This window comes from Hemibagrus wyckioides, linkage group LG18 (genome assembly GCF_019097595.1).
Source record: "Hemibagrus wyckioides isolate EC202008001 linkage group LG18, SWU_Hwy_1.0, whole genome shotgun sequence".
In the NCBI taxonomy this organism is placed as follows: Eukaryota; Metazoa; Chordata; class Actinopteri; order Siluriformes; family Bagridae; genus Hemibagrus; species Hemibagrus wyckioides.
Window position 1 is genome coordinate 17583434 of NC_080727.1, and position 25773 is coordinate 17609206.

Genomic DNA, 25773 nt, shown 5'->3' on the forward strand with positions numbered 1-25773 from the left:
CAAAATAATAATTCGGAAAACAAAATAACTAATCGGAAAACAAAATAATAAATCAGAAAACAAAATAACAATCAGACAAACCAGAAAAGGTAGGTTTATAAACGGAATTCTTACTGCTGATTGGACGAGACATCTGTCACTCAGGATATACAGGAAGTCCAGCAGGCTGCCGCAGTAGAAAGTGGATTGGTGTGTGTATATGAACGCAGTTCTGCTCTTATAGCATTCCTTACACCCCTTAATCTGGAATGGTTTAGTCTTCGCAACATACCTGCATTGTTTTTAAACATTGCAAGCTAATCTTCATGCTATGATATGCTATCATTGTTATTTTCTTAGATATAAAGTTGCACCATTGAAAAAAAAAAGGTTTAAAGTTATAACAGAACTCTACACATGTAAAAAATACACACTTTCCTACTGCTTGCATATCTTGAGTGACAGATGTCTCGTCCAATCAGCCACCATACTTTAAAATGGAATGAAGTATCTGCGTAACCCAACTACAAGGAACTTCCCTCAAATAGTGACTTCATTGAATAAACACAACAGAAGAATTCCATTTCTTAAAATCACAAAAACCTGCGATTTTTTCAGGCCTGTGTAGACTTTATATATCCATCATATCCATCTGTTAAATTCATTAGTCACATCATTACCCATTTCCACGGCTCACCAGAAGTTGTGGCTCTAATATATTATTGTGTCTATAGTGACTTTTGAGAAAGAAAAACTGACCTTTTGAAAATCTGTGGTGAAGTTTTTGTTTAAGGAAACCTTAATGTAAATTTTGTGGAAGGAGTCTCCAGTTTTAGGGATTTGAAATGGAGAAGAATTTCCAGCTATGGAGAGAGGGAAGAATTATTTTTGCATTTTTGTTGTTTTTTAAACTAGCAATAATTTATTCAGGACTACACCTGGTAGTTTTTATTAATTAATTTATTAATTATACATTTTTTAGTAAACACATTTATTAAATCTGACATTTAATACTCCAGATTTCCCTGATATAAATAAACTGCTAGAAATAAACTGTGTATTTTTAAAGCTAACCTCATTAACACCTAAAACCTCACTAGCTGATTTACTGACACACACTTTACAGAGAGCGGAGCGGCAACGAAACCAGCCAAATGTTGTCCAGTCTGTGTGTGTCTATGAGTGTGTGTGCGTTAATGAATATGCAATTTGGGACGTTTCTACTTAAAACTGTAAAACGCGGCTTGGCATCTATGCAAACGGATTCATTTAGCAGCCGCAACTTTATTCGCCACAGCCTGAAAGCCATTTTGGAAACTGATTGTGTGTGTAAATTAATGTGAGGGAGAGCGCGCGGGAAATCTGTGGAAGGGGAAGACAGAATCATACCGCTGTAGTCAATTCAGTCATTTGAGTAAAAGCATTAAAGGTAAAACTTAGCGTCTGAAAAACAATGAGGAATAATTTACATAACGATAAACTTATAACTTTCTGGCACAGTGCATTATCCTGCTGAAAGGATATCAGGGAATACCGTTTCCATGAACATGGTCTGCAACAATGCTTAGGTAGGTGGTACGTGTCAAAGTAACATCCACATGGATGGTAGGACTCATGGTTTCCCAGGAGAACATTACCCAAAGCATGACACTGCCTTCGCCGGCATGTCTTCTTCCCATAGTGCATCCTGGTGCCATGTATTCCCCAGGTAAGAGACACACACGCACTTGGCCATCCATGTGATGTAAAAGAAAATGTGATTCATCAGACCAAGCCAACTTCTACCACTGCTCGGTGGTCCAGTTCTGATGCTCACATGCCCATTGTTGGCGCATTCGGCAGTGCACATGGGTCAGCATGGGCACCCTGACTGGTCTGTGGCTATGCAGCCCCATACACAACAAACTATGATGCACTGTGTATTCTGACACCTTTCTATCAGAACCACCATTAACGTCTTCAGCAATTTGAGCAACAGTAGCTCGTTTGTTGGATCAGACCACACGGCCCAGCCTTCACTCCCCACGTGCATCAGTGAGCCTCATGACCCTGTCACCGGTTCACCACTGTTCCTTCCTTGGACCACTTTTGATAGATACTGACCACTGCAGACCGGGAACACCCCACAAGAGCTGCAGTTTTGGAGATGCTCTGATCCAGTGGTCTAGCCATCACAATCTGTCCTTCGTCAAACTCGCTCAAATCCTTACGCTTGCCCATTTTTCCTGCTTCTAACACATCAACTTTGAGGACAAATGTTCACTTGCTGCCTAATATATCCCACCCACTAAAGGGGTGCAGTTAAAGTTTAACAAGAAAAGTTTATAAACTTTATATATAAAGTTTATTACTTTATATATAAGTTTAATACAGTTTAATACATAATTTATATTATTGGTGAAATGCCATATGTGTGTGTGTGTGTATTTTGTGTTTGTAAAATGCAAATCAAGTAGGCCATTGCCTCAACCAGATCCGCTCTTAAGTTGTGCAACACGCCTGTTCTTTTCATTCCCATCATAACAGAACACCTGAGCAGCCACAAGCCACTGACCACATGTAAGACCCAGATGGCGGTCACTACAGCTGAGGATGTGCTGTAAACTGTAATTACACCCAAAATATATTTAAAAAATCCATCCACTCACTCTGTTACTCCTCCATTCTGGCATGGGATGACCCTTAACCAATCCAGCATGTATAAAAGAACCGCTTGGCTCTAACAGCACACCTGCTCGTCCACGCGTTCTTTGCTTGTCTGACCGAAGCCCTTGGTATCCTGCCATGGAATAAAACCTAGGCACTGGCTGCATTTCTCTGCTGACGACCTTCATATTTTTAAGAGATTTTCCACAAAATCTTCCGCTTGACGTTTAGTGCCTGGAGTTTGTGAACACCAACCCAAAGTGAGCTTTTGTCCTGTCAAAAGAGCGAGAGATTCCACCGCGGGGTAATCACGAATTCCCAGCAGGGCCGTGGCACGTGAATAACGTGGGCTGTGAGAGCGTTCCTCACCCACAGCATAGAATCTGAAGGGTTTTCTTTGTGCTCGAGATGCAAGAGACCCGAGAGTCAGTGAGTAATCACACCAATTAAATCCTGCAACATTGCAGAAGGGCAAAGTTTGGACCGTGAATTTACAGAAAAATAAAATCCAAATCGTTAAAACCAGAAGAGAACTTTAACACGCTAAATATACCCAAGAAGACCTTCACAACATCGAGAAAGAAAAAAAAAACTCTCCAATTTATCCTTGTCACAGAATTCACACGTTCACACAAAGAGAGCTTTCGCAGAGAATATCACCAGCAGACGATGAGATTTATTTGCGATATTTTAGTCAGAAGATCATTCAGATCCTGCAGTCCAGCGTCCAACAATGCGGCTGAAAGCAACCGAGCTATTAGAAAGGTTAGGAGAATTATCTGTCAGATTAGGAGCTTGAACACCTGACATGGCTGTTTTCACGATGCACTAATACCGACAAAAAAGATACAAATGTTAAAAAAATGTTGTGAGCCCAAAGACGGTAACATTATTAGTCATTTATTATGAAGTAAATTATTATCTGTTCAATTCATTACTGTTACATCATTATCCATTTTCACAGCTCACCAGAAGTTCTGGTTTTTATACCTTAATGTGTTTATAGTAACAACCAGACGCTAATTATTAATCAGGCTGATAATCAATGGACTTTCAAATATGTGGATTTTATTTAACATAGAAAAATCGACTTACTGAAAACCCCTGGTGAAGTTTTTGTTAGGGAAACATATAATGTAACTTTTATAGAAGGAGTCTCCAGTGTTAGGGCTTTGTCATGGAGAGGAACAGAGGGAAGAATTTTTGTATTTTTATTTTAATATTAAGAAAGAATAAATAATTAACTGTGTTATGATTATATATTATATAATATTTTATGATAAATATATCATGTATTGATTCAATTATTATATATATATATATATACAGCTCTGGAAAAAAAAATATGAGACCACTGCCCAATCTCCAGATTTGAACCCTATTGAAAACCTCTGGAATGCCATCAAGAGGAAGATGGATTGGTCACAAACCATCAAGCAAAGCTGAGCTGTTTGCTTTTTTTGCAAAAAGAGTGGTATAAAGTTCCCCAACAGCAATGTCAGAAACTGGTGGAGAGCATGGAGCCAAATTTAGTTATTCCACCAAATACTGATTTCTTAATGTTATTTAACCAAAGCTTTAACACAATTTGTTTACAAATGATTTGGATTTTGTTTTATTTGAGTTATTAAAGCTCTCCAAATACTGCATGATCTTGGGTTATTTTGATGTGTGGTCGTTTCCTTTAAATATACACTCGAAATAACAATAGTTATATTCTGAATTTAGGAGAAATATTGTCAGCAGTTCATCTCACCAATACATGCACCTGTAAGAAAAAAACATAAGAAACTGTTTATTTTGCAGTGATCTCTTATTTTTTTCCAGAGCTATAAGCTGACAAAAAACTGTTGTGTGAAAAATAAAATAATAACAAAGAAAATAAAAACATTTTCCTCACGTTTGTGATCATCTTGTGTGTGTAAAAGTGAAGCAGTAAAACTCTGCATCTTGCTGGTGTGATGTTTTTGCAGGTTATTGATACACTACTTTATTTTCAGCTCTTGTTCATACAAGCCTCGGGGTATTCAATTATTCATAGGCTGATAGCAAGCAATAAACATTTCGGCTTCTTTAGAAGCAAAAGGTGTCACATAACACACATGACTCATCCCCTGTTTCTCTAATATATATATATATTATATATACTATATATAAATATATTATATTATATTATATATATATATACTTATATATTTAACGTTTTCTTCTCCAGTTCATAAAACATATCTTCCAGAAATTGCTCAAAAAACTTCTCCGTGTAGCTAAGTGAAGTCATTATGAGGAAATGTTTACGGTAGCCGTATATTCTCTGTGTACGCGACTGTAACTGTATGTTGCTATGGTTACACTTGTTGCTATAGTTACAATCATTATATAGAGGCAGGATGAGGATGAAACTGACTATAACGACCTGCAGGTTTAGTGTATGGAAGTAGCTTGTTCTAACTGTTGTAGCTCTTAAATAATTAGTCACCTTAGCGATTTTTCACTTTATTTGTCGTTTTCGAACATCACGGCGGCGTGAATTGAGTCATCGGTGTAACAGGCGCTGCTTTAGCATGTAGGGTGTTTTCTGTATAAAAGTCAGATTTTATTGTGGTTATAAGCTTGTAATTGAGTCAGTTCTTTTTCTTGCTGTCGTCCTCCATGGACTAGACTGCCGGCTGCTTCGGGACAAAAGGAAGTTAGACTCAGACACTAGATCAGATTTCTCCTTTTAATTCAGAGACTGAAATTATTTCTCACTTGTAAGCCTTGGGCCACACACACACACACACACACAAAACCAGAGGATTACAGTCACTAATGAGGAAGAGCTTCTTGGCTATTTGGGTGTGAATTCACAGATATTCATGTCTAGATCAGGACACGTCATCATGAGGAACTTTTAAGGTTCTACACACAGTAGAACCCTGAAACTGGAGATGTAGATCTTTTTACAGATTCTTTTCATTGAACCGGATTTCTAGTTTCAGTTTATAGAAATGGCACAAATCCGGTTGATACGAGAAAAAACGGTAGATCAGACCTCAGAGAAAACGTATCGGATATCAGATCTCGTGTCACAAACCAAGACTGGAATTGGACTGGGACAATAAATGTGTGGATGGTGTTTACATTTCATGTGTTAGGATCAATTGTATTTGACTGTTTCTTTATTTTTTGGTAAGTTGATTATATTTAGTGTCTGCGAAAGAAGGAAAGAGTTTAACTGTGAACAAATTAACAATAAATAAATAAAATAATACGGGATGGGATTTGATTTCAGCTCTGATTCTTTAATAATAAAAGAAAAAAGTGGAATATTTCAGCATCTCTAGTAATATATTTGACAGGGTGTTTAATGCGGTTATTAACTCTGCTGCGTATTTATTACAGAAGCACTGAGCGGTTTTATTCACTGGAATGTTAACATTAATATATAATACATGCGGAAGTTATGGACCCAGGGAAGGAAAGGTGTTTCTGAACAGTTTTAGATTACTGACTCTAAAAATCCCGTCTGCTCTTTGCTCTGCGATGTTTTCTGCACATTTAAAATAATCATCAGCTCAGATCAGATCCTCTGCCCACACTGCGACACCTCATTTGTGTCTGACCCTCAGACTGCACCGAGGTCCAAGCACTGAGATGGATTCAAAGAATAAAAGAAATTTCAATTATTAAAGACTGAAATGAATTTTTGGAACAATGAACCGAGTTTCAGCTCAGTGCTGTTTTACGCTAATCGAACCCTAGTGTATTAGTGTGTTGCTCCTGAGACCGATCAGGCATCGCTTAGCTGCATCAGGTGTAATATTTACCATTTCAGCATCAACAACAACAACGACAAAAACAAGGAAGCCCCCAAACTCTCGATCATCCGTCTAGTAGAGGACAGGGCGCCGTTTTAACACTCCATACTCTTCCTCTTCCGGGTTCCTCGGCTGCTGCTTTACATTCCGTCCTCTTCGTTTCAAATTATAGCTTTTACGTTTTCTTTTTTTTCAGAGTACTCGCACAAGCTTATCATCCTAAATTAAATTGCGGCGATAAAACGATTACGCTCCCTGGTGGGGTCTGGCGTTATCTGGAAAGTAGGCCCAGACTCGGTCGGGAGTTCTCCAGGCTGTACGCGAGCGGCGTGAAGAAGACGCCGCTCGCTTTTTAGAAGAAATTTCTTATCACCTTGTTTGTTAGAGGGCTGCGCAAAGCCTGCGGTAACTCCGCCTCATACAAATAAGGAGTAAAAAAAAAAAAGAAAAGAAAAGAAAAAAAGACACCGTATGGAGATTGATGGTGTATAAAGTTTTTCTTATCTACCTCCAGGCTTACAACCGAGCAACAGAACAAAATATTAGCTACAGGCTTTTTTATTTCCTGTGGAAATTCCTTAGGGACCAGAGCAGAGATTACTGAGCGGATTCCGGAGAATTATTTGTGGATTTAAACGTCTAATTCTTTAAAAGGCGGTGTGGTGAATAATTTACTCCATCATGGCAAAAGAATGCACACTTTTAAGAAAAAACGTATAAGATGTAAAACTATAAGTAGAAAATTGTGGATTTTTTTTTTCCTTCTCGGAAATCTTTAAATAAAAATAAAAAAAACTCAGAGGTCGTGTGGAGAAAAAAAAAAAAAAAGTAACGCGACCTTACATGGAGAAATACAGACAGAAGCATTGTATGACTCATGAATGAACCCGAGTACACGCCAGGAGCTAAACACATCATCCAGGCTTTCTTGAAATAACATCTGACACTGACAGAGTGGACCAGGTGACAGCTGCTGGAAAGGACGCCATCGTTGCTTGATAAAGTGCCACGGGTGTCGTCGGCTTGGCTCGGCCTCTCCTCCTCTCCTCCACTCCTCCACTCATCCTTTCCTCTCTTTCTCTCTAGCCTCTGAGAACGCACGTATCTGCTGTGCTTGGGGTCAGCCAAGCGTCTGCCAGCCAACACCGGCACTACATTAGCCCCCTGCTCGAGGGGCAGCTTCAGGGTGGCTGTGATGGGGCTGTAATCTAACGCCACAGCTCGGCATGGAAGGTGACATTGTGCAGCACTTGGGCTAAATTGCCATTGTGTTCCAGAAGCACAAATTAGGCAACGTGTGTGTGTGTGTGTGTGTGTGTGTGCAGACAGACACTTGGCTCGATTTCTGACGCATAACATTCGATTGCTCATCAGACTAAAAGCAGGTGACTGTGTGAAAGCTTCGCTGTAATGAAAGCAGATTAACTCGTTCTCACGACTTTAAACCAGATTAAACATCTTTTCTGCAATCAAACATGATCGAATCGTGGCTTTATCATCCGCCAATAAAGCAACGTCAGACAGAAACAGGACGGGTGTCAGATCTGTTAAAGTGCAGTGTGTTTATCTGCAGTGTATAAAGACTATTTAAATCTCAAAAACAATTACAACATTTCTTCATCATTACACTACAGAATGCTGTCAAAGTGTTCCTGCTGTTCTGTGTCTATAAATATTGAGTAAAAATCGGTGGAGAATCTGCCATATTAACACTTTCATGCAGCTTTGATTTTCTACAATTCAAGATTATATTTATAGAGAATATTTTTCTAAGACTTTTATTTTATTAACCAAAATATACATGGTTTAAACCTCTATTATAAAATCTGGCTTTAAGAAAAAATCTAGCTTTAAATATTTATTGATCTGTTGGCTGATTATTTTAATTTGAAGCATTTATTTTTAAAAAAACAGCTTTAAAAAGAAGTAAAAGCACCTATAATTTTTATTTATAGTAATATAACTGTATTAGATACAGATATGTTTGCCGTAGTAAAAATATTGGCTTGTGAAAACGCAGGATTATTTTGCAGTTCCGAGAATAAATAAATAAATAAATAAATAAATAAATAAATAAATAAATAAATAAAAAAGGTCTGCTAACAAGTAAACAAATATAAGGATATTAGCATATACAAAAAGATCAAATTGCAGAAAATAATCAAATAAATAAATAAGTAATAAATAAATAAATAAATTTGTTCATAGCTGACTCATCATGATGAATCTCACTCAGGTGTCCGTTACTTTGTGGCTATTTATGACTCTTGTATACTTTAAACAGCTTGGCTCAGCGCTCGTTATTGTAACTGTTTAAAATAAATAAGAAATTATGTTTGTCTGACTGGAAATCTCAGCAGGATGCGTGAGAATATAATAAAACCGATCTGAAGGTCATTTCATGAATTTGCCTTCGTTTCTGGCCTCCAGGAACAACGATTAACTTATTCTGAGTTCTTATTCTGACCCATGTAATGACTCGTAGCTCAATTACACAGCAATGAAGCTCGTTGTCTGAAAGATTAATAGCTTACACACACACACACACACACAGAGACTAAATTATTTGCGTGTATTACAGACACTGGATATCATTACGAATGCTTTAATATTGTTTTGGATTCCATTATATTAGTTCACATAAAAAGAGAGAAAGAGAGAGAGAAGCATTGACATGTGGCAGGACTCCTGAGTGCTCTTTTAAAAACCTTCAGCTTTGCGTGGTAATGCCTTCAGTCCCCCGCCGAGCTATTCCAATTGTTATTTCCTCTGTGCTCACTAAATTGAAACAGAACTACAATATCATCACCTCAGTAGAGGGAAATTGCACATTTCCGTATGCGGAGGTCGTTTCTGATCCATCGTTCTCTTGCACAATGTCAGAGAGAGAGAGAGAGAGAGAGAGAAGAGAAATAAAGTTTTGCATGCAGCGCTGCAGATTAGCGCAGAGTCGATTCCTGAAACAAATCCTGATTGGAGAGTCGAACCCTAAAACACCTCAGAGGCTCGGATCGATCTCACGGGTCGTGGCATGAATCAGGAGAGATGGTTGATGGGCTTTAGTCAAATCAATGCCAATTTCAAAAGGGCCTATTATAATCATGACAAGATTACAGACTGTGTTATTGGAAGTTGATCCAAATTAATAAAGCGTCCTGTAAAATGTTCACTATATGCCTGGAGGTGAGAGGTGAGGTGTGAGGTTTGTGAAGTGTTAGAGGTGTGAGTTAAGAGAGGTGAGATGGTGAGGTGTGAGGTAAGAGAGGTGTGAGAGGTGAGGTGTGAATGGTGTGAGGTAAAAGAGGTGTGATGTGAGAGGTGTGAGGTAAGAGAGGCGTGAGTGGTGAGGTGTGAAAGGTGTGAGGTAAAAGGTGTGTTGTGAGAGGTGTGAGAAGTGAGGTGTGAAAGGTGTGAGAGGTGTGAAGTAAGAGAGAAGTGAAGTAAGAGAGGTGTGAAGTAAGAGAGGTGTGAGAGGTGTGAAGTAAGAGAGGTGTGAGAGGTGTGAAGTAAGAGAGGAGTGTAAGGTGTGAGAGTTGTGATTTCGGTTAACACCTCGGTTTCACGCCTGATGGTGTGAATGTCTGTATGCAGAACACAAGCCAGTTCCTTTCACCTATGAAACATCTGCTGTACAAAAATCATAGATACTGAAAGATCTGCAGCTGGATTTTTTTCACAAAAATTGTAATTAAGCTTTGTTTTTTTGAAAATGGCCCGAAATGTAAATAATATTTTTAAAAAGGAAAAAAAAACAACAGATCTGAAATTATTAGATAGATAAATAAAAAGGTGTTTTTGTTGTTATTGATTGAGCTTCCAAAAAAAGAAAAAAACTCAATCAAAAAAACTGATTTGGAGTCATCTGGATCATTAGCTTAGCTGTTAGTAATTTTTCTCCACGGATTTTTCTTCAGGAGTATTTGTGTTGTTTGTTGTTGTTTATCAGTTCTGTATTTACTCTGTACAGAATGACCCAGTGCAGCACATGCTGTCTATAATTTCCTGAGATTCCAGCGTCTGGTGTTGTTATTGTCTGGAAGTTTTTGTCTAAGTCATTTGCATAATTAGCTATGCTAAGTTTTTTCTCTATCATTATAGATATTTGTGTTGTTGTTGTTGTTTGTTGTCGTCGCCGTTATAGTTTTGTTAGACCTAAAATGTCCCCTAACGTGACGTGGTGTATTATGAAGCTTAAAACGTCTGTGCTTTGGTTTCTTCATGAATAATTACAGATATAATGTTCAGTCGACTCCCCCAGCCTTGCTGTAATTATCACAGTGGCGTCTCGCAGCGTCATCGCATCAAAGCTCCAGGCGCTACGTCTCCACTGAACACTGCTGTTTTACATGAAACGCTCTGTTGGACTCGTGCTGTGTCCATGTTTCCCTGGACGCTTTTTTTTCCCGTCCCGTTGCTGATTTAGTGGATCATCACTTCCTTTGTTTTGTTCGACTTCGTAATTGGTGCTTGGACCCCTATTGTTTTCGTTCAGCTTTTTTCTTCTTCTTCTGTTTCTTCCCTTAAACAAATCATGCAGACCAAAGAATCTGAGACATAAAATCTGGTAAAACAAAACAAAACAGTAATCTAATGCTAACCTTCCTGCTAATCAGGTGCAATCATGACCTCGATTCCAATGGTGGCGCTTTAGCAGTGTTCTTTTTTTTTTTAACGTTTATTTGGTGAACAGTAAGTCATAACATACATCTTTTTTTCTAGAAACATTGAGCTCGTCCTTCTTAGATTTAGATAGTGAGCTCATTTGCATACTATTTACATATTCACAAAATCTTTTTTATTTTTTTTAACAAACGAGTCCTTGGATCTTAGGCATTGTTTTACACACTCAACAGGCTCTGAAAACATTTCTCAAACACAATATGGCCGCCACTTGGCGAAGAATCCTAACAAGGCGGAGCCTCATTTACTGCAATTTATTTAACGATGCTTTAAGATTGAGATTCAGAACCTGCTTTGTACACTCAGGCTGAATGTTTGTTGGAATGCATCGTTGCGCTAAACTGTAAGTGGACTCTTGTAAAAAAAAAATAAATAAATAATAAAAAGGCCGTTAGCCAATCAGCTTTCAGTATGCAATTCACAGCATTTGCATTAACTTACCATCATGATTTTTATTTTATTTTTTTACAGTATGTTACCATCTGTTGTATCGTTATTGTTCATATTAACTTGGCAAAAAATAACTGGCCGTGAGGAGGCGCTATTCGCAAACAGGCGCTTGGACCCCGCACATCGCTGCTTGCAGTTTATTTTTTTAAACAAATGAACTATTGTGTTTCTTCTATTTCGATTTTGACAACTATGACTTTTTTCCAGTTTAATTCTGAAGTACTTATTTAACACAAAAGTGCATTCTTGCAGAACTACCAGGACAAATATCTTCCGAAAGCAGTGCTGAAGATCAAAGAAGGTGCGAAAGTTGTTGTAGCATTAATGCTAGGTTTGTGTGCTGCGGCAGAAAAGCACTTTTCATTATGTCACTTTCACTGAAATGTCTAGACAGACCCTTGAAAAAAAAAAGCGACTTTCTGTACTCTCGCTTCTTCTTTGTCTTTTGGTCTTTGGCACTCAGGTGACTTTGGAGGACATTCACCGAGTCGTCAAAGTTCTGAGTCTTTCAAATGGAAATATTACCTCACAGGGACAAATATTCCAGACGGTGCAGAAATCCGTCGCAGAAACTTCCACATGCGTATAAAAACTTCTTCGCTCTTTTTCTGCTCTCTATAAATATTTCCCTGAGTTTTTCCAAGCATCTGAACAACCAGACCCCACACGGCCACGAAGCCAGTCACAGGTCTGCCTCGTCAGGCACAGATATGTTAAATAAACGCATATGATAAATAAATATAGATAATATTTTTTTTCTTTTTCTCATGAAAGTTCACAGAAAGCACAGCATCAGACACGCCACAGGATTCCGCTCACATCCGTTACGTTCCTCTTTATTTTTACGTTTTAACACACTTCAAACATCTACACGTCTGATCCTCCACGACGAGCGGCTCTCCAATCTGGTATATTATATCCGTCTGGAGCTCTGAGTGTCTGTCAGCACCCTCCGAGGATCTAATCTAGAAATTAGAATTCAAACGTGTCGATTGTGATTCCTCCAAGTCGCCGGCTAATCCGTATTTCCCGCACACTTCGCTAACTCAATAGACGAGCAGGGCAGGAGAGCGAGGTCATTAGTAAGCCATGCTGCAAACCTCAGCATTGGGTCGGCCCTTTAGCCCAGAGGTTCACCAGGGTCACTGCGAGCTGAGTGTTTGTCTCATGCAAACACACACACACACACACACACTGGCAGCTGACCTGACTCACAATGAACAAGATAAATATTGCAAGACTGACGAGAGAAATGAATGTTTGTTTTTTTTGGAGGAAAGATCTTCTCTTCCTCCTCAGGTCAGCATCTATCTAAGACAACATCTGGGAGATGTTCTTCTGCGATACCAAGCTTCTCCTTAAAGTTCCACATCCACCATACCTGAATATGAATATAACACCGATCCTATATATATATATGACACCATACCTGAAGATTAAAGGAAAAATTCCACCTCCTCATGAATATTAATGATCAGAAATTTACGTGATCTTCAACTAAATTCTTTGAAACGAATCAGGCTGTACCCAATATGTTCCTACTTTACCCACAATGCTATTCACCACCTTGCTTGTAGTGGCTGTTATTCCAGTTTCATGTTCTTATCATTTCATTCACTTCGTTCAGCATAGTTTGCTCACTAGCATAGTTAGCCACACCTCTGGCATAACTCGCCGTCAGATTGCTGTTACGCTGCTTGTCCAGGTTCTTCAGATTTCTTATGAGTACGATGTTGAACGCCACTAGAAAATGTTGAGTAACCACTCGGTTGATTCCTTTCTCGGTTTTATATCAGTTATATTTTTTATATTTGATTTACGTCGATGTAACGTGTGACAATTCGATGCAGGACTCAAGCAAGAGTCATTTATTATTAGCTGTAAATCACATGCAGTATTGATGAATCATAGCGAAATATGTAAAGGAGACTTTGCAACAAAACAGCGACAGATAGACCAATCACGACACAGTAGAGAGATGAACCAATCACGTGGACGCATGACAAGGGGCGGGGGGATAAGAACTGAAATCGAAAGGAAAAAGTTCACAATAATGGAAAACGAAGAAATGATGAAACGAATTAGTTTATGTGAACGTATTAGCAAGAACATTACATTAACATTAACCTTTTTCCCCCTGTGACGTTATCACGGCTAATTTTTTAGCACCAGGATTGCTAAGCAGAATCGTTTGTTCAGATATGTATAATTAAATATCAAGGATTCCTTTATTCCTCTCGAAAAGGTTTGGAGAAGAAGCACACATCCTGAGCTTATACACAGCAGTGACGACGCAGGTTAGCGCTTGTTGCCATGCCGTCGTCGTCTGTACAATCACGCCGAATCACGTTCCAGCACCACAGAAACATCGGAGTAATGAAAACATATTAAAGAATGTAATGTTGTGTATTGTGTTCTCCAGAGCAGGAAACAGTCACACCTGTAAAGTGATAGTGAGAGCATGAGGATTGCTTGAAGCTCTCCTCTGTGGACTGTAATTACAAGACAATCCGCTTCCTCATATTTCATCGCTCGCCAATTAGATTGTTGTGCTGCTTGTCATCAACAGCTGCGAGCGTGCATAAAGTAGCATATGGCTTTTCTAAGCGTTAAAAAAAAAAAGATCTGTCATTTCCTCTCAAATAGTTTCCAGACAAGATCATTGAACGCTACCAACAAAACCGGAAACAACCTTTTTTTAAAAAAAATCTTTAAATATCCAGAATGTCCGGGAGTTTGAGCTGTCGTCGTTTATCCGACTTGAGATTTGGCTTTTCTGAGACGCTTTGCTGCTCAGCAGCAGTGTAAAGAGTTACGTGAGGTCCTCTGAATATTCTCCTCAACATGGATGGTTTTCGTTTTTCGCACCAGCAGAATTGCGCATGCATTTGGGTCGCTTTTCTTTCAGTCTTTTATGTGTGTTTTTATGATAGAGTAAATTTTGGCCGTAAATTTTGCTCCAATCTGGCAACCCCGGTTAACGATCCACTGTAAGAGCTTAAGAAATCTTCTATACAGTTTAATTCAAATCACTTTTAACAATGGACATTGTCTCAAAACAACTTTACAGTAGCATAGAAACAGAGAATAAAAATGATAAAGACAACCACAGCTGCATCCCAAATCACACACTGACACACTATCTGACTTTAGTGTGTAGTGTAAACAGTTTAAATCCAACAAAGAAGAAGAACCTTGATGAGTGTCTTATTTGAGTTGGGATGCTTCATGCGTTCCTTGCTCACGCAGAGGAAAAGGGGCGGAGCTACCAGGTGCTGACACTTGTATGATGGTCAACGATATTCCATCTCCTATATGTTGTGACGTTTATTTAAAAATTCCACATTCTTCTAAACCTACTATAGTGGCGTCACGTGACGTTACGTTTACTGTCGCCATTCGCCGTTGACTGGAAAACGGCTTTTGCTTCCTATTAGTAAGAAGGTCAGTGTTCCATTTGAGATGATCTGACCCTTCTAACCTTCACACACTAGACAATAGAGTAGGTAGTGCATAGTGTTACTCTGTAGCGTGTAATAGTACGTCGTCGGTTGATGGCTGAGGCAGAGCGACTGTGTGAATATTATAGATAACATCTCTTGTTCAGACAAACCGTGCCACCGCAGGTCAAACCTCCATTTATTTATTTATTTATTTACCTATTTTTCGTCATGGTAACAAAATAAAAAAAAATCCAGAATTCCATCTATGAGCTTGTGCCCTTGATATTACCCCCCCCTGCCACCACCCCCTCAAGGTCAGGAGGCTTTGTTGTGACTCAGCAATGTTTTCATGCCCCTTGTAGACCCTCAGAGCTGAAGCCCTGAACCCGTCACTTGTGTACTCCTGAATTTGAACGTCATCGTCTCCGCCCTCCTTTTCTCCCGAATAAGACGAGAAGACGTTTTACCGTCTTCCTGATAACTGACTTAAACCTTTATGAACATTTATGAAGCCTCATTCCAACAGGGGAGCTTTGCTCAGGTGTTATGACACGCTGACGCCAGGTCGAGTCTCTTCAGGCTGCGTTTGAACATTCTATAGCTCTTTGGATCAAAGTTGTATAATAAACACATATAAAATACACATATAAAATAATAATAATAAAAAAATTTAAACTCTGTCTCCTGGTTATTCACTTTGCTGGAAGGATTGTGTCTGTTTTCAAAGCTGCACCTGACAGCATATGTTCTTCCCTGATCCTTTCTAACGTCTAATCTGTCAGACGTCCCCCAGATATGTTTTCCTTCCATCCTTTCTTCCGTCTTTCCTTCCTTTCAGAATGAATGAACTTCAAAATGAATGAATGGCGTGGATGAATCCAAACAGCGAACTTCCACCACCACCACCACGCTGCTCCTCCAGATCTTCACGCTGTCACTCTTAATGTCTGCTTCATCATTTTCCGAAACACTGTCCTCCTCTTATCTTCCTCACATCCCTCTCTCCCTTTCCCTCTCCCTCTCTCCTTTCTCTGCATCTTGCTTTAGTTTGTTTTTATTCACTTACTCTTCTGTCAGCGAGTGAAAGATGGATGTGACAGCCTCGAAAACAAAGTCGAGGGAGGAGACGAGGCAGATACTAATTACATGGCAGCTGGAGACAGGAGAGGAATTACCACGGGACTGATCACGTGATCTACATGGATAGAGTTCAGATAGGGGCTTATTCTTTCTTTCTTTCTTTCTTTCTTTCTTTCTTTCTTTCTTTCTTTCTTTCTGTCTCTCTCTATTTCATATATATTTACTCATTTTTGCCTGTCTGTCTGTCTAGTCTTTCTTTCTGTCTCTGTCTATCTGTTTTTCTCTCTCTCTCAATCTCTCTTTCACTCTTTCTTTACAGTATCTATATCCTCTCTATGATCAAAAGTATGTAGACATCCACCTATCACACTCATACGCTCTTGTTGATCACCTCATTCCAGATTTAAGTTCCATCCTCTCTTCTCTTCTCTTCTCTTCTCTTCTCTTCTCTTCTCTTCTCTTCTCTTCTCTTCTCTTCTCTTCTCTTCTCTTCTCTTCTCTTCTCTGAAGGCTTTTCACTAGATCCTGGAGCATACAGTGTCTGTGGGGATGTGTGTTCATTCATCTACAAGAGCATTAGTGAGATCAGACACTGAAGTTGAGATGTTGAGGAGACTCCAGTTCCAGTTCATCCCAAAGGTGTTTACTAGGGTTGAGTCAGAGTCAGGGCTCTGTGCAGGACACTTCAGTCCTTCCAGTTTCTCCAACCTTCACCTCTACATCATGTATTCATGGAGCTGCTTTGTGTACAGGGTTTTTGTCATGCTGGAACAGAAATCTTGCTGGTGAAGTGAAACGTCTACATAATTTTGTGCTGTAACAGTTTGGGGAAGAAGCACATATGGGTGTGATGGTCAGTCAGGGGTGCACATACTTTTGCCCATATAATGCATGTCTGTGTTCTGTTTTCATATGTTTCAAACTCAAATTTTCGGATTAACATACAGATGAATCATGATGAGGTGATGTTTTCAGGAAACTCGACTCTGCTCATATAGCCGGCATTTATTTATTTATTTATTTATTTATTTATTTATTTATTTATTTATTTATTTATTTATTTATTTTCATTTTTGTTAACTTTAAAAATCAGCTGATACCAAGGCTTAAATTTTTCCTTTCCTTTATAAACATATCTCCTGTGGTGTTGCCTGTTTTCAGGTAATATCCACCTCATAAATAAATAAAGAAATCTTATTTGCTTGATTACTGTTGCGCTGCATCATTTGCATTGTCTTTAAATATTGGGAATTTCTGTGGCCCGCATTAATCGCAGTGATGCTATGCTATTTATGTACGATAAAACAATCAGTCCTGTTAACTTAAGCAAAATAATGTTGGTGTTTTTTTTTTTAGCTAAATTCATGACGCTTTGTAAACACACCTCTGTAGTCTAATGTTAAAATATAGAATCATCAAACCCCACATACCGAATATTAGCATCGACTATTTATTATTCATAAAAGTCCTCAGATTTCAAACTCAGGATCCGACTCTCCTTCATCTGGTATCGTCTGGTGAAATTCGCGTAATCAGAGTTAGACTTAATATTGCCCCAAATCCAAAACGATAAGCTTTAACAGATCGCATGATGAAATCAGGTAGTGAAATTACGGAGCGCTTCGGCTAATAAACTCTCACAGAGAAAGGACCTTGAGGACATGGAAAAAAGTGAAGGATAGAAAAATGGACAGACGGAAGACTGAACTGAGCTGAACTGAAGGACAGGGACGATGATGAAGAGAAATCAAGCCAAGGCCAGGAGCCAAGAAAACAAACACACACACACACACACACAAACAGGGGGCTGTAAAAGCACATCAAGGATAAAAACGAAGCATCAATTCCCAAACGTGACAACATAATTCAGTGTGGAAGCTCTCGACACACCCTCCAGGGGCTTTCTGCACCACATGACATCACTCTCGCTTTCTCTCAGTGTCTCAGACACACACACACACACACTTTCATGCTGATGGAAATTATACATGAAGTTCATAAATCATTAAAAGATCCATTCAACCTTTTCATCTGTATCGATGATCACAGTAGTAAAGGGACACTGAGGCCTTGCAGCAGAACCTCTGTTTATCTGCTGTTTATTATTCAAACCTGAGATTAGAATCTGTCTGATTTTCATTTTTTGATTCATTCTAAACAGTTTTATTTTCCTGCTCCAGCGTTCTTAGATCCGAAGCCCAGCTGTAGTTAATATAATAATATAAGAATGTATTAAGAGCATCTCATTGTCCACTATGAATAAACTCGTTGTCCACGAGGAATTAATATTAAAATAAAAATAAAAAGATTTAATGATATGATTAAACTGCACTCAGAACATGTTAAAAAACTGCTGCCGTGTTAATGAACGTCAAAAAAAAGTGTAATATTAATAATATATTCTTGTATAAAATGTCCCAGTTGTTGGAACAGAAGCCATTTTGTGCAGACAAGAAAAAAGAAACGTCTGATTCTGAGCAGCTGGAAAAAGAGGGGGAATGGGGGAAAAAACAAAATAGCCACAATGGATGAATGAATGAATGAATGAATGAATGAATGAATGAATGAAAAAATGGATGACTAAATGAATGAACAATGAAGAACAAATGAAAGAATGGATGAACAAATAAATGAACGAACGAATGTAAGAATAAATGAAAGAATGAATGAATGAACGAATGAACCAACAAATAAATATAAGAATGAATGAATGAATGAATGAATGAATGAATGAATGAACAAACGATTGAATTATCAAACAAATGAATGTAAGAATGAATGAATGAATGAATTAATTAATTAAATGAAGAAAAAAGAAATGAATGAATTAAAGGACGAATAAATGAATGAATGTAAAAAATAAATGAAAGAATGAATGAACGAACAAATGTAAGAATGAATGAAAGCATGGACGAACCAATAAAGGAACGAACAAATGTGAGAATGAGTGAACAAACAAACAAAGAAATAATGAATGAATGAAAGAACAAATGAATTAGCGAACACTCTATGGATGAATGAAAGAATGGATGAATGAATAAATGAACAACGGATGTAAGAATGAATGAGAACAAACATAAAAATGAATGAAAGAAAGAAAGAAAGAAAGAATGAATAAATGAAAGAACAAATGAATGGAAGAATGAAAGAAAGAATGAATGAATGTATGAATGAATCATTGAATGAATAAACAAACAAATGGGTGGGGTTTCAGGAGGCTGTAGCAGCTCGATACATCATATTATCTCGTAGCTTGGCATGCAGGAATGTGAAGGACACTGAGACCAAAAAATAACATAATTAACCCTTTAAGCAATATTTTAATCTGGAACAATCCAGAGAGTCTACGTCTTGTACCGTCTTCAGTCTCTGGTCCCATCCTCTGTTTATCTCACCATGAAGCAGAGTTCATGTTCAGGTTATCATGTTCAAGTGGCAAAGATAATAAAATGCCCAATGAGCGACAGAATAAAGCACATGAATATCCAACACACGTAATAAAACGTCTCTGCCTCTGTCATTCTCTCTCTCTCTCTCTCTCTCTCTCTTTCTCTTTCTCTCACTCTCTCTCTCCTCTGTGGCCATCAATGTTTTATAGAGTTTTGGCAGGACTGAAAGAACGACTGAACAATTATTATGTGTCCTCTCCATCTTCAGGCCAGAGATAGAGAGAGAGAGAGAGAGAGAGAGAGAGAGAGAGAGAGATGCTGCTGTTCTAGCATTCACTGGTCTCTCTGTGTGATCTGATAACTTTGCTCCTGGATGTCAGTCTAATCTAATTGGAGTTTCTAGACTCCTGTACAATTTGTTGATCCATAAATAAAAAGAAAATACAACAACAACAAAAAAAAACAGTGTTTAGAAAACCTTAGAAGCTTTCAACGGTACGATTTTTTCTCCCCTAATGAGGTTCATGTTGAATTTGTAAAGGGTTCAGTGATCATTTAGAGGAAATAATCCATAATCAATAAAGAGCGCACTGCCGAAAACCCTTCACTCTGTGTCAGTGTTAGATTAGATCGGATTGGACACGTACTGATTAGAAGCACTTGTTGCTAAGTAATGGCTAACGTTCCAGGCTAGCATAGCCTTTTAAATGAACTTTTTTATTTCTTTTATTTTTAAATCATTATCATTCAATCAGTATCATTAACGTCGTCCAGTGGAAAAATTGATTATTGTGAATATTAGGGTTTTTTCTATCTTAATTAATTCCTAAGCATAATTTTTTGTGATTTTTAACATATTTCATTTATATTTAATTAATATTTATATTTTCTGTTGTTTTGTTTTTTTTTTTGCTCTTGTCTCTGGCAAAAGAATTTCCTTCAGGATTATCTTAATAATATTGTGTTGAATATTTGTGTTGAAACCTGGATCTTATCATATTGGTTTTTTTTCATGATAACAGGTTCATAAAATTATTACAGCGAGAAACATGCTTTTATTTTTATTATTTTTCATTTATTTTAATATTATATATTTTTATATTATATTTTATATGACTTTATTTGATTTCTGAAGATTTATGTAGAACTGGATTTTTCCACTCTGCTATTTCTCCAGATTCTAACGACGATCTTCTGTATGTCTCGGTTTCTTAATCCTTAAATCTAAGATCTTCAAACTGACTGGGATTCGGAATGATAAAGAATTAAATTTAGACGATCAGCACGTTAGACAAACCCTCCAAGAAAAAATCCGAAGATGTTTGGTGTTCTGTCTGGTCTCCTTCGTGTTGCCTTTTAACACCGCAGATTCACAAGAAATCCCAGAATCCACTGCAGTCCCTCGCTCTCCTATTCTATATCCCTCTCCTATTGTCTGGATGTTTACAGGGTTGAATACTATTTCCTCTTGCGAGTGTTTGTTACAGCAAGTTGACACTACAGCCTGAGATGTATCTCATTGAAATGGGATTTTCCAACTCCCTCGCCGTCTCTTTCTGTGCCGTTGTTGCGCTGTCTTCAGGCTTTAGGGGATTTGTTTGTTTGTTCTAAATACACATAGCACAAAAAAAGAAGGGAGGAATCAAATCCAACCTGCCGAGAAGAGAAATCTTCACAAAGCCTGCAAACAGAGAAGCTGAAAGGGTAACGTGCTGTAGGACTGATACCGGAAGATTCCAGTGTTGTTGAGATATATAACTCTCCTGGGTCTTAAAAATATATATTTTTTAATTTATAACCTTTTAAAAATGTGTCAAACCTTTCCAAACAATAAGAAATATTCTTTAGCATAAAATTAGAAATCTGCGCAATCTGCCCTCTTCCACATACACGACCTCACAGATGCTTGCGATTGGCTAGTGTCACTATGACTGACAGAAGGGAAGCAGTAAGCCCCTCCCACCCATCAAGCACGGCTAATTTTGCTCCCCATTGATGGGAAGGAAGGAAGGAAAGATGGATGAACGTAGCTAACGCTTTTCAGTTACGCCACTTGGGAGCCATGTAGATTTATTTTTAATAAGATTAGCTCAGACTAAAAGCATGGAGAATATAGAATTGGAAATCATGCACCATGTTATCCGTATCAAGTGAAAGATTCCTGTAATGCATTAAAAGTCGAGGTAGATTAGACCTCCATATACGACTCCATACAGTTCATAGCAGCAGAATTTTTTACATAATTGATAAATATAACATTATATAGGCTGCAGTGCTCCAAGCTGGAACACTGACGTTTCATAACAGCGGACTGAACAGAACCTTAAAATGTTACAAATCAGGTAGCTGACACGTTTCAGGTAAGCCTGTATATGTATATCTGTATATGTGTGTGTGTTTATTGTTTCTGAGTGAAATCGTCATTTTCTGTGGGAGGTGGGATACAGTCAGGATGAAGGTAAATACAGAACAGACTATCTTCTTGTGTTCTGGGGTGTCAGTAAAGGCCTTCTGTCCACAGGCAGAGCCGCTGATCGGACTTAAATGAAACTGTCGGTGTAATTGTTCCGCGAGCGTGCGGATCTGAGAGCAGACTACATTCCATTAGACTGAGAAGGCCCTGGGGGGGTAGCAGAGAGATGAGGCTAGATTGTGGGCTTGATGGCCATGTGTGTGTGTGTGTGTGTGTGTGTGTGTGTGTCTGTGGGGACAGCGATGCTGTCTAGTCCTGTATGATTTCAAGTAGAATCCTGACTAACTGAGACAATATTTTCTAAATATAGACCAGGATTTGATGAAGGCTCACTGATACTGGACCTATTTAACACTATTTGGCTTTAAATTTCACACTACACAAATATTATAGCTATAATTTCTATAATAATAATAATAAAAATAATAATAATAATAATAATAATAATAATAATAATAATAATTTGTAGTAGTTCCATTTTGTGCAAAACATTAGAGAAATTACTCACAGAATATTATTATTATTGTTATTATTATTATTATTATTATTATTATTATTATTATTCTCCGCTAAAACCAACACTCAAGTGACAGCACTTTCTGTCGCCATGCAGGAGATTATTATTGTTATTTGGATTACTTTTTTTAATTACCTTTATTTCTTTTCATTGTTTTTAATCAGTTTTATTTCTTATTAATCAATCGCACGCCTGTGGCTGAACATCAGGAATATCAGAAAATTTCCAAAAGAAACGGACGATAAAATCTATCTTCTTGTCTCCTGTTTTTCATCTCAGAATTCTGCAAACCGAGGACGCATCCTATTTGTGCTTTCAGCTTCATATCACAGATAAAACATTATCGTTATTCTTTGTTAAGATAAAAATGATAGATTGCAGCGTCACATGCTCAGCTTAAGCACTGATGTTTTACGGCATGTTTACGTTGCTGATACGTGCAGCGGATTGAACAGTAAAAGTTAGTGATGCAAATCAGGTAGGTGACACGTTTCAGGTAAGCCATGTCTCCCAACCTGTATATGTAGATACACTATATTGGCAAAAGTATTCGCTCACCCATCCAAATAATCTGAATCAGGTGTTCCAATCACTTCCATGGCCACAGGTGTATAAAATCAAGCACCTAGGCATGCAGACTGTTTTTACAAACTGTTTTTTCACAAAGTGAATTCCAGCGTGGAACTGTGATAGGATGCCACCTGTGCAACAAATCCGGTTGTGAAATTTCCTCGCTCCTAAATATTCCACAGTCAACTGTCAGCTGTATTATAAGAACGTGGAAGTGTTTGGGAACGACAGCAACTCAGCCACGAAGTGGTAGGCCACGTAAACTGACGGAGCGGGGTCAGCGGATGCTGAGGCGCATAGTGCGAAGAGGTCGCCAACTTTCTGCAGAGTCAATCGCTACAGACCTCCAAACTTCATGTGGCCTTCAGATTAGCTCAAGAACAGTGCGCAGAGAGCTTCATGGAATGGGTTTCCATGGCCGAGCAGCTGCATCCAAGCCATACATCACCAAGTGCAATGCAAAGCGTCGGATGCAGTGGTGTAAAGCACGCCGCCACTGGACTCTAGAGCAGTGGAGACGCGTTCTCTGGAGTGACGAATCGCGCTTCTCCATCTGGCAATCTGATGGACAAGTCTGGGTTTGGCGGTTGCCAGGAGAACGGTACTTGTCTGACTGCATTGTGCCAAGTGTAAAGTTTGGTGGAGGGGGGATTATGGTGTGGGGTTGTTTTTCAGGAGCTGGGCTTGGCCCCTTAGTTCCAGTGAAAGGAACTCTGAATGCTTCAGCATACCAAGACATTTTGGACAATTCCATGCTCCCAACTTTGTGGGAACAGTTTGGAGCTGGCCCCTTCCTCTTCCAACATGACTGTGCACCAGCGCACAAAGCAAGGTCCATAAAGACATGGATGACAGAGTCTGGTGTGGATGAACTTGACTGGCCTGCACAGAGTCCTGACCTCAACCCGATAGAACACCTTTGGGATGAATTAGAGCGGAGACTGAGAGCCAGGCCTTCTCGTCCAACATCAGTGTGTGACCTCACAAATGCGCTTCTGGAAGAATGGTCAAAAATTCCCATAAACACACTCCTAAACCTTGTGGACAGCCTTCCCAGAAGAGTTGAAGCTGTTATAGCTGCAAAGGGTGGACCGACGTCATATTGAACCCTATGGATTAGGAATGGGATGTCACTTAAGTTCATATGCGAGTCAAGGCAGGTGAGCGAATACTTTTGGCAATATAGTGTATGTGAGAGTGTGTGTTTATTGTTTTTGAGTGAAATCATCATATTCTGTGGGAGGTGGGATACAATCAGGATAAATTTGAGGTCATTTCCAGGAAAAATAAAATTGTTGCTGCAAAGCAACAAAAATGGTTCTTTTGTATTTAATATGTATTTCATTAATTGGCCCCAACAATTAAGCCTTTTTGGATGCAACCAATTATGAGAACAATCCAAGAACAAAAAAACAATCAAACAATCACCTGTGGCCTCGGTGTCTTACTTTTCAATTCCTAGAAGCCATGCTCCTGGAAAAACAGCTTGAATACTTGGAGAACTCGTTAGTTCAGAGCAGGTGCAGGGCCACAACATCAGCCTCGTGTTGACTTTCTTATCAACGGGAAAATACGTAGTGTTCTGAGCCAGACACCTGCATTAAACTAGCATATTAACAATCAATTGCACTACAGCTCTACATCCAGAGCTGATTCAATTCCACAAGTATATTTATAGATCTGCCTGGGCATCCATTTCCTCCGACAAAATCAATCTCAGCAACGTATATATTTGCAAAGCGCTAAATAGCTCCAGAATGTAACGGTGAGAAACTGAAACCAGATGGAAGAGGCCACCAGTGCGATGGGGAAATAAAATCAGATTTGAGAGCAACATAAGTGGGTTCAGTGTTTGTAAGTTTAAAAAAGAAAGAAAGAAAAGTTGCTATGTATTTAAAATTCTATCCATTCGTTTGTTTTAGATCATATTCAGGAAAGAAAACTCCACAAGCAACTGCATTTGATTTTATGGATCAGGGAGTGAATGTGCATCAAATTACACCAAAAAAAAATTAAGTGTGATTCTGTAAAATAGAGAAATGTCCTCGTCTTGCTCGGAGCATGTTTTGGGTGTAATCCATTATTAAGACCCTGAGATCCTCTCAAACCTGAAAAATAGATCAGCGGGATTAGAAAATGTAATTCCAGACGCTCATTAGTCAACGCAGCCAAGCGTTCAACAGGTAAATGTGACCATCATTCATACAGTCCATGTGATCCATAATCCATTTTCCTACATTAACACACCTGAAGATCTTCCTTATGCCATTAAACGCAATCCACGTGCACACAAACACTCGATTATTCCTTATTATTTATTTAAGGAATAAATTTATTTATTTCCTGTTGCGTGTGTGTGTGTGTGTGAGTGTGTGTGTGTGTTGAGCTCTATGGAAATTGCTAGAAATTTATTAGGTTTCTTAGATCTTTATTTCATGGATCAAAAATGTGAAAGGCACATTAGCAAGGAAAAGAACAGAAGTTTAGCAAGCTAATTTACAAGAAGTTTTCTAGCTAGCTATTTTCACTAGCTAACTTGACCAAACACAGTTTAGCTAGATTGACCAAATATACATAAAAATGAAACATCAGACTTCAATTAAGTTTGACAAACTAGCTAGAAATATTTTGTAATTTTGGTAGTGAAATAATATTAGCTAGATACGTTCTGAAAATTTGCTTAATTAGCGAGCTAGTTAAGTTTTGTTTTCTTTGCTTATGACTTTTTTTTTTGTTATGATCCATCAGA

General features: G+C 38.4%; 1 protein-coding gene across 3 annotated transcripts in view; it reads right to left on the bottom strand.

Moving 5' to 3' along the window:
- The window catches only part of sgcd (sarcoglycan, delta (dystrophin-associated glycoprotein)), a 173430-nt gene that overhangs the window by 128586 nt on the left and 19071 nt on the right, over positions 1 to 25773 (bottom strand). Inside the window, exon 1 of one of the 3 annotated variants that reach the window (XM_058415611.1) lies at positions 2628 to 2885. The exons of the other annotated variants lie outside the window; for them this stretch is intronic. Within the exon in view, the coding sequence (XP_058271594.1) occupies positions 2628 to 2813 (186 nt within the window). The 5' untranslated portion in view covers positions 2814 to 2885. Of the gene's footprint in view, positions 1 to 2627; positions 2886 to 25773 lie in introns of those variants that run through there. 3 annotated transcript variants of the gene reach the window in all.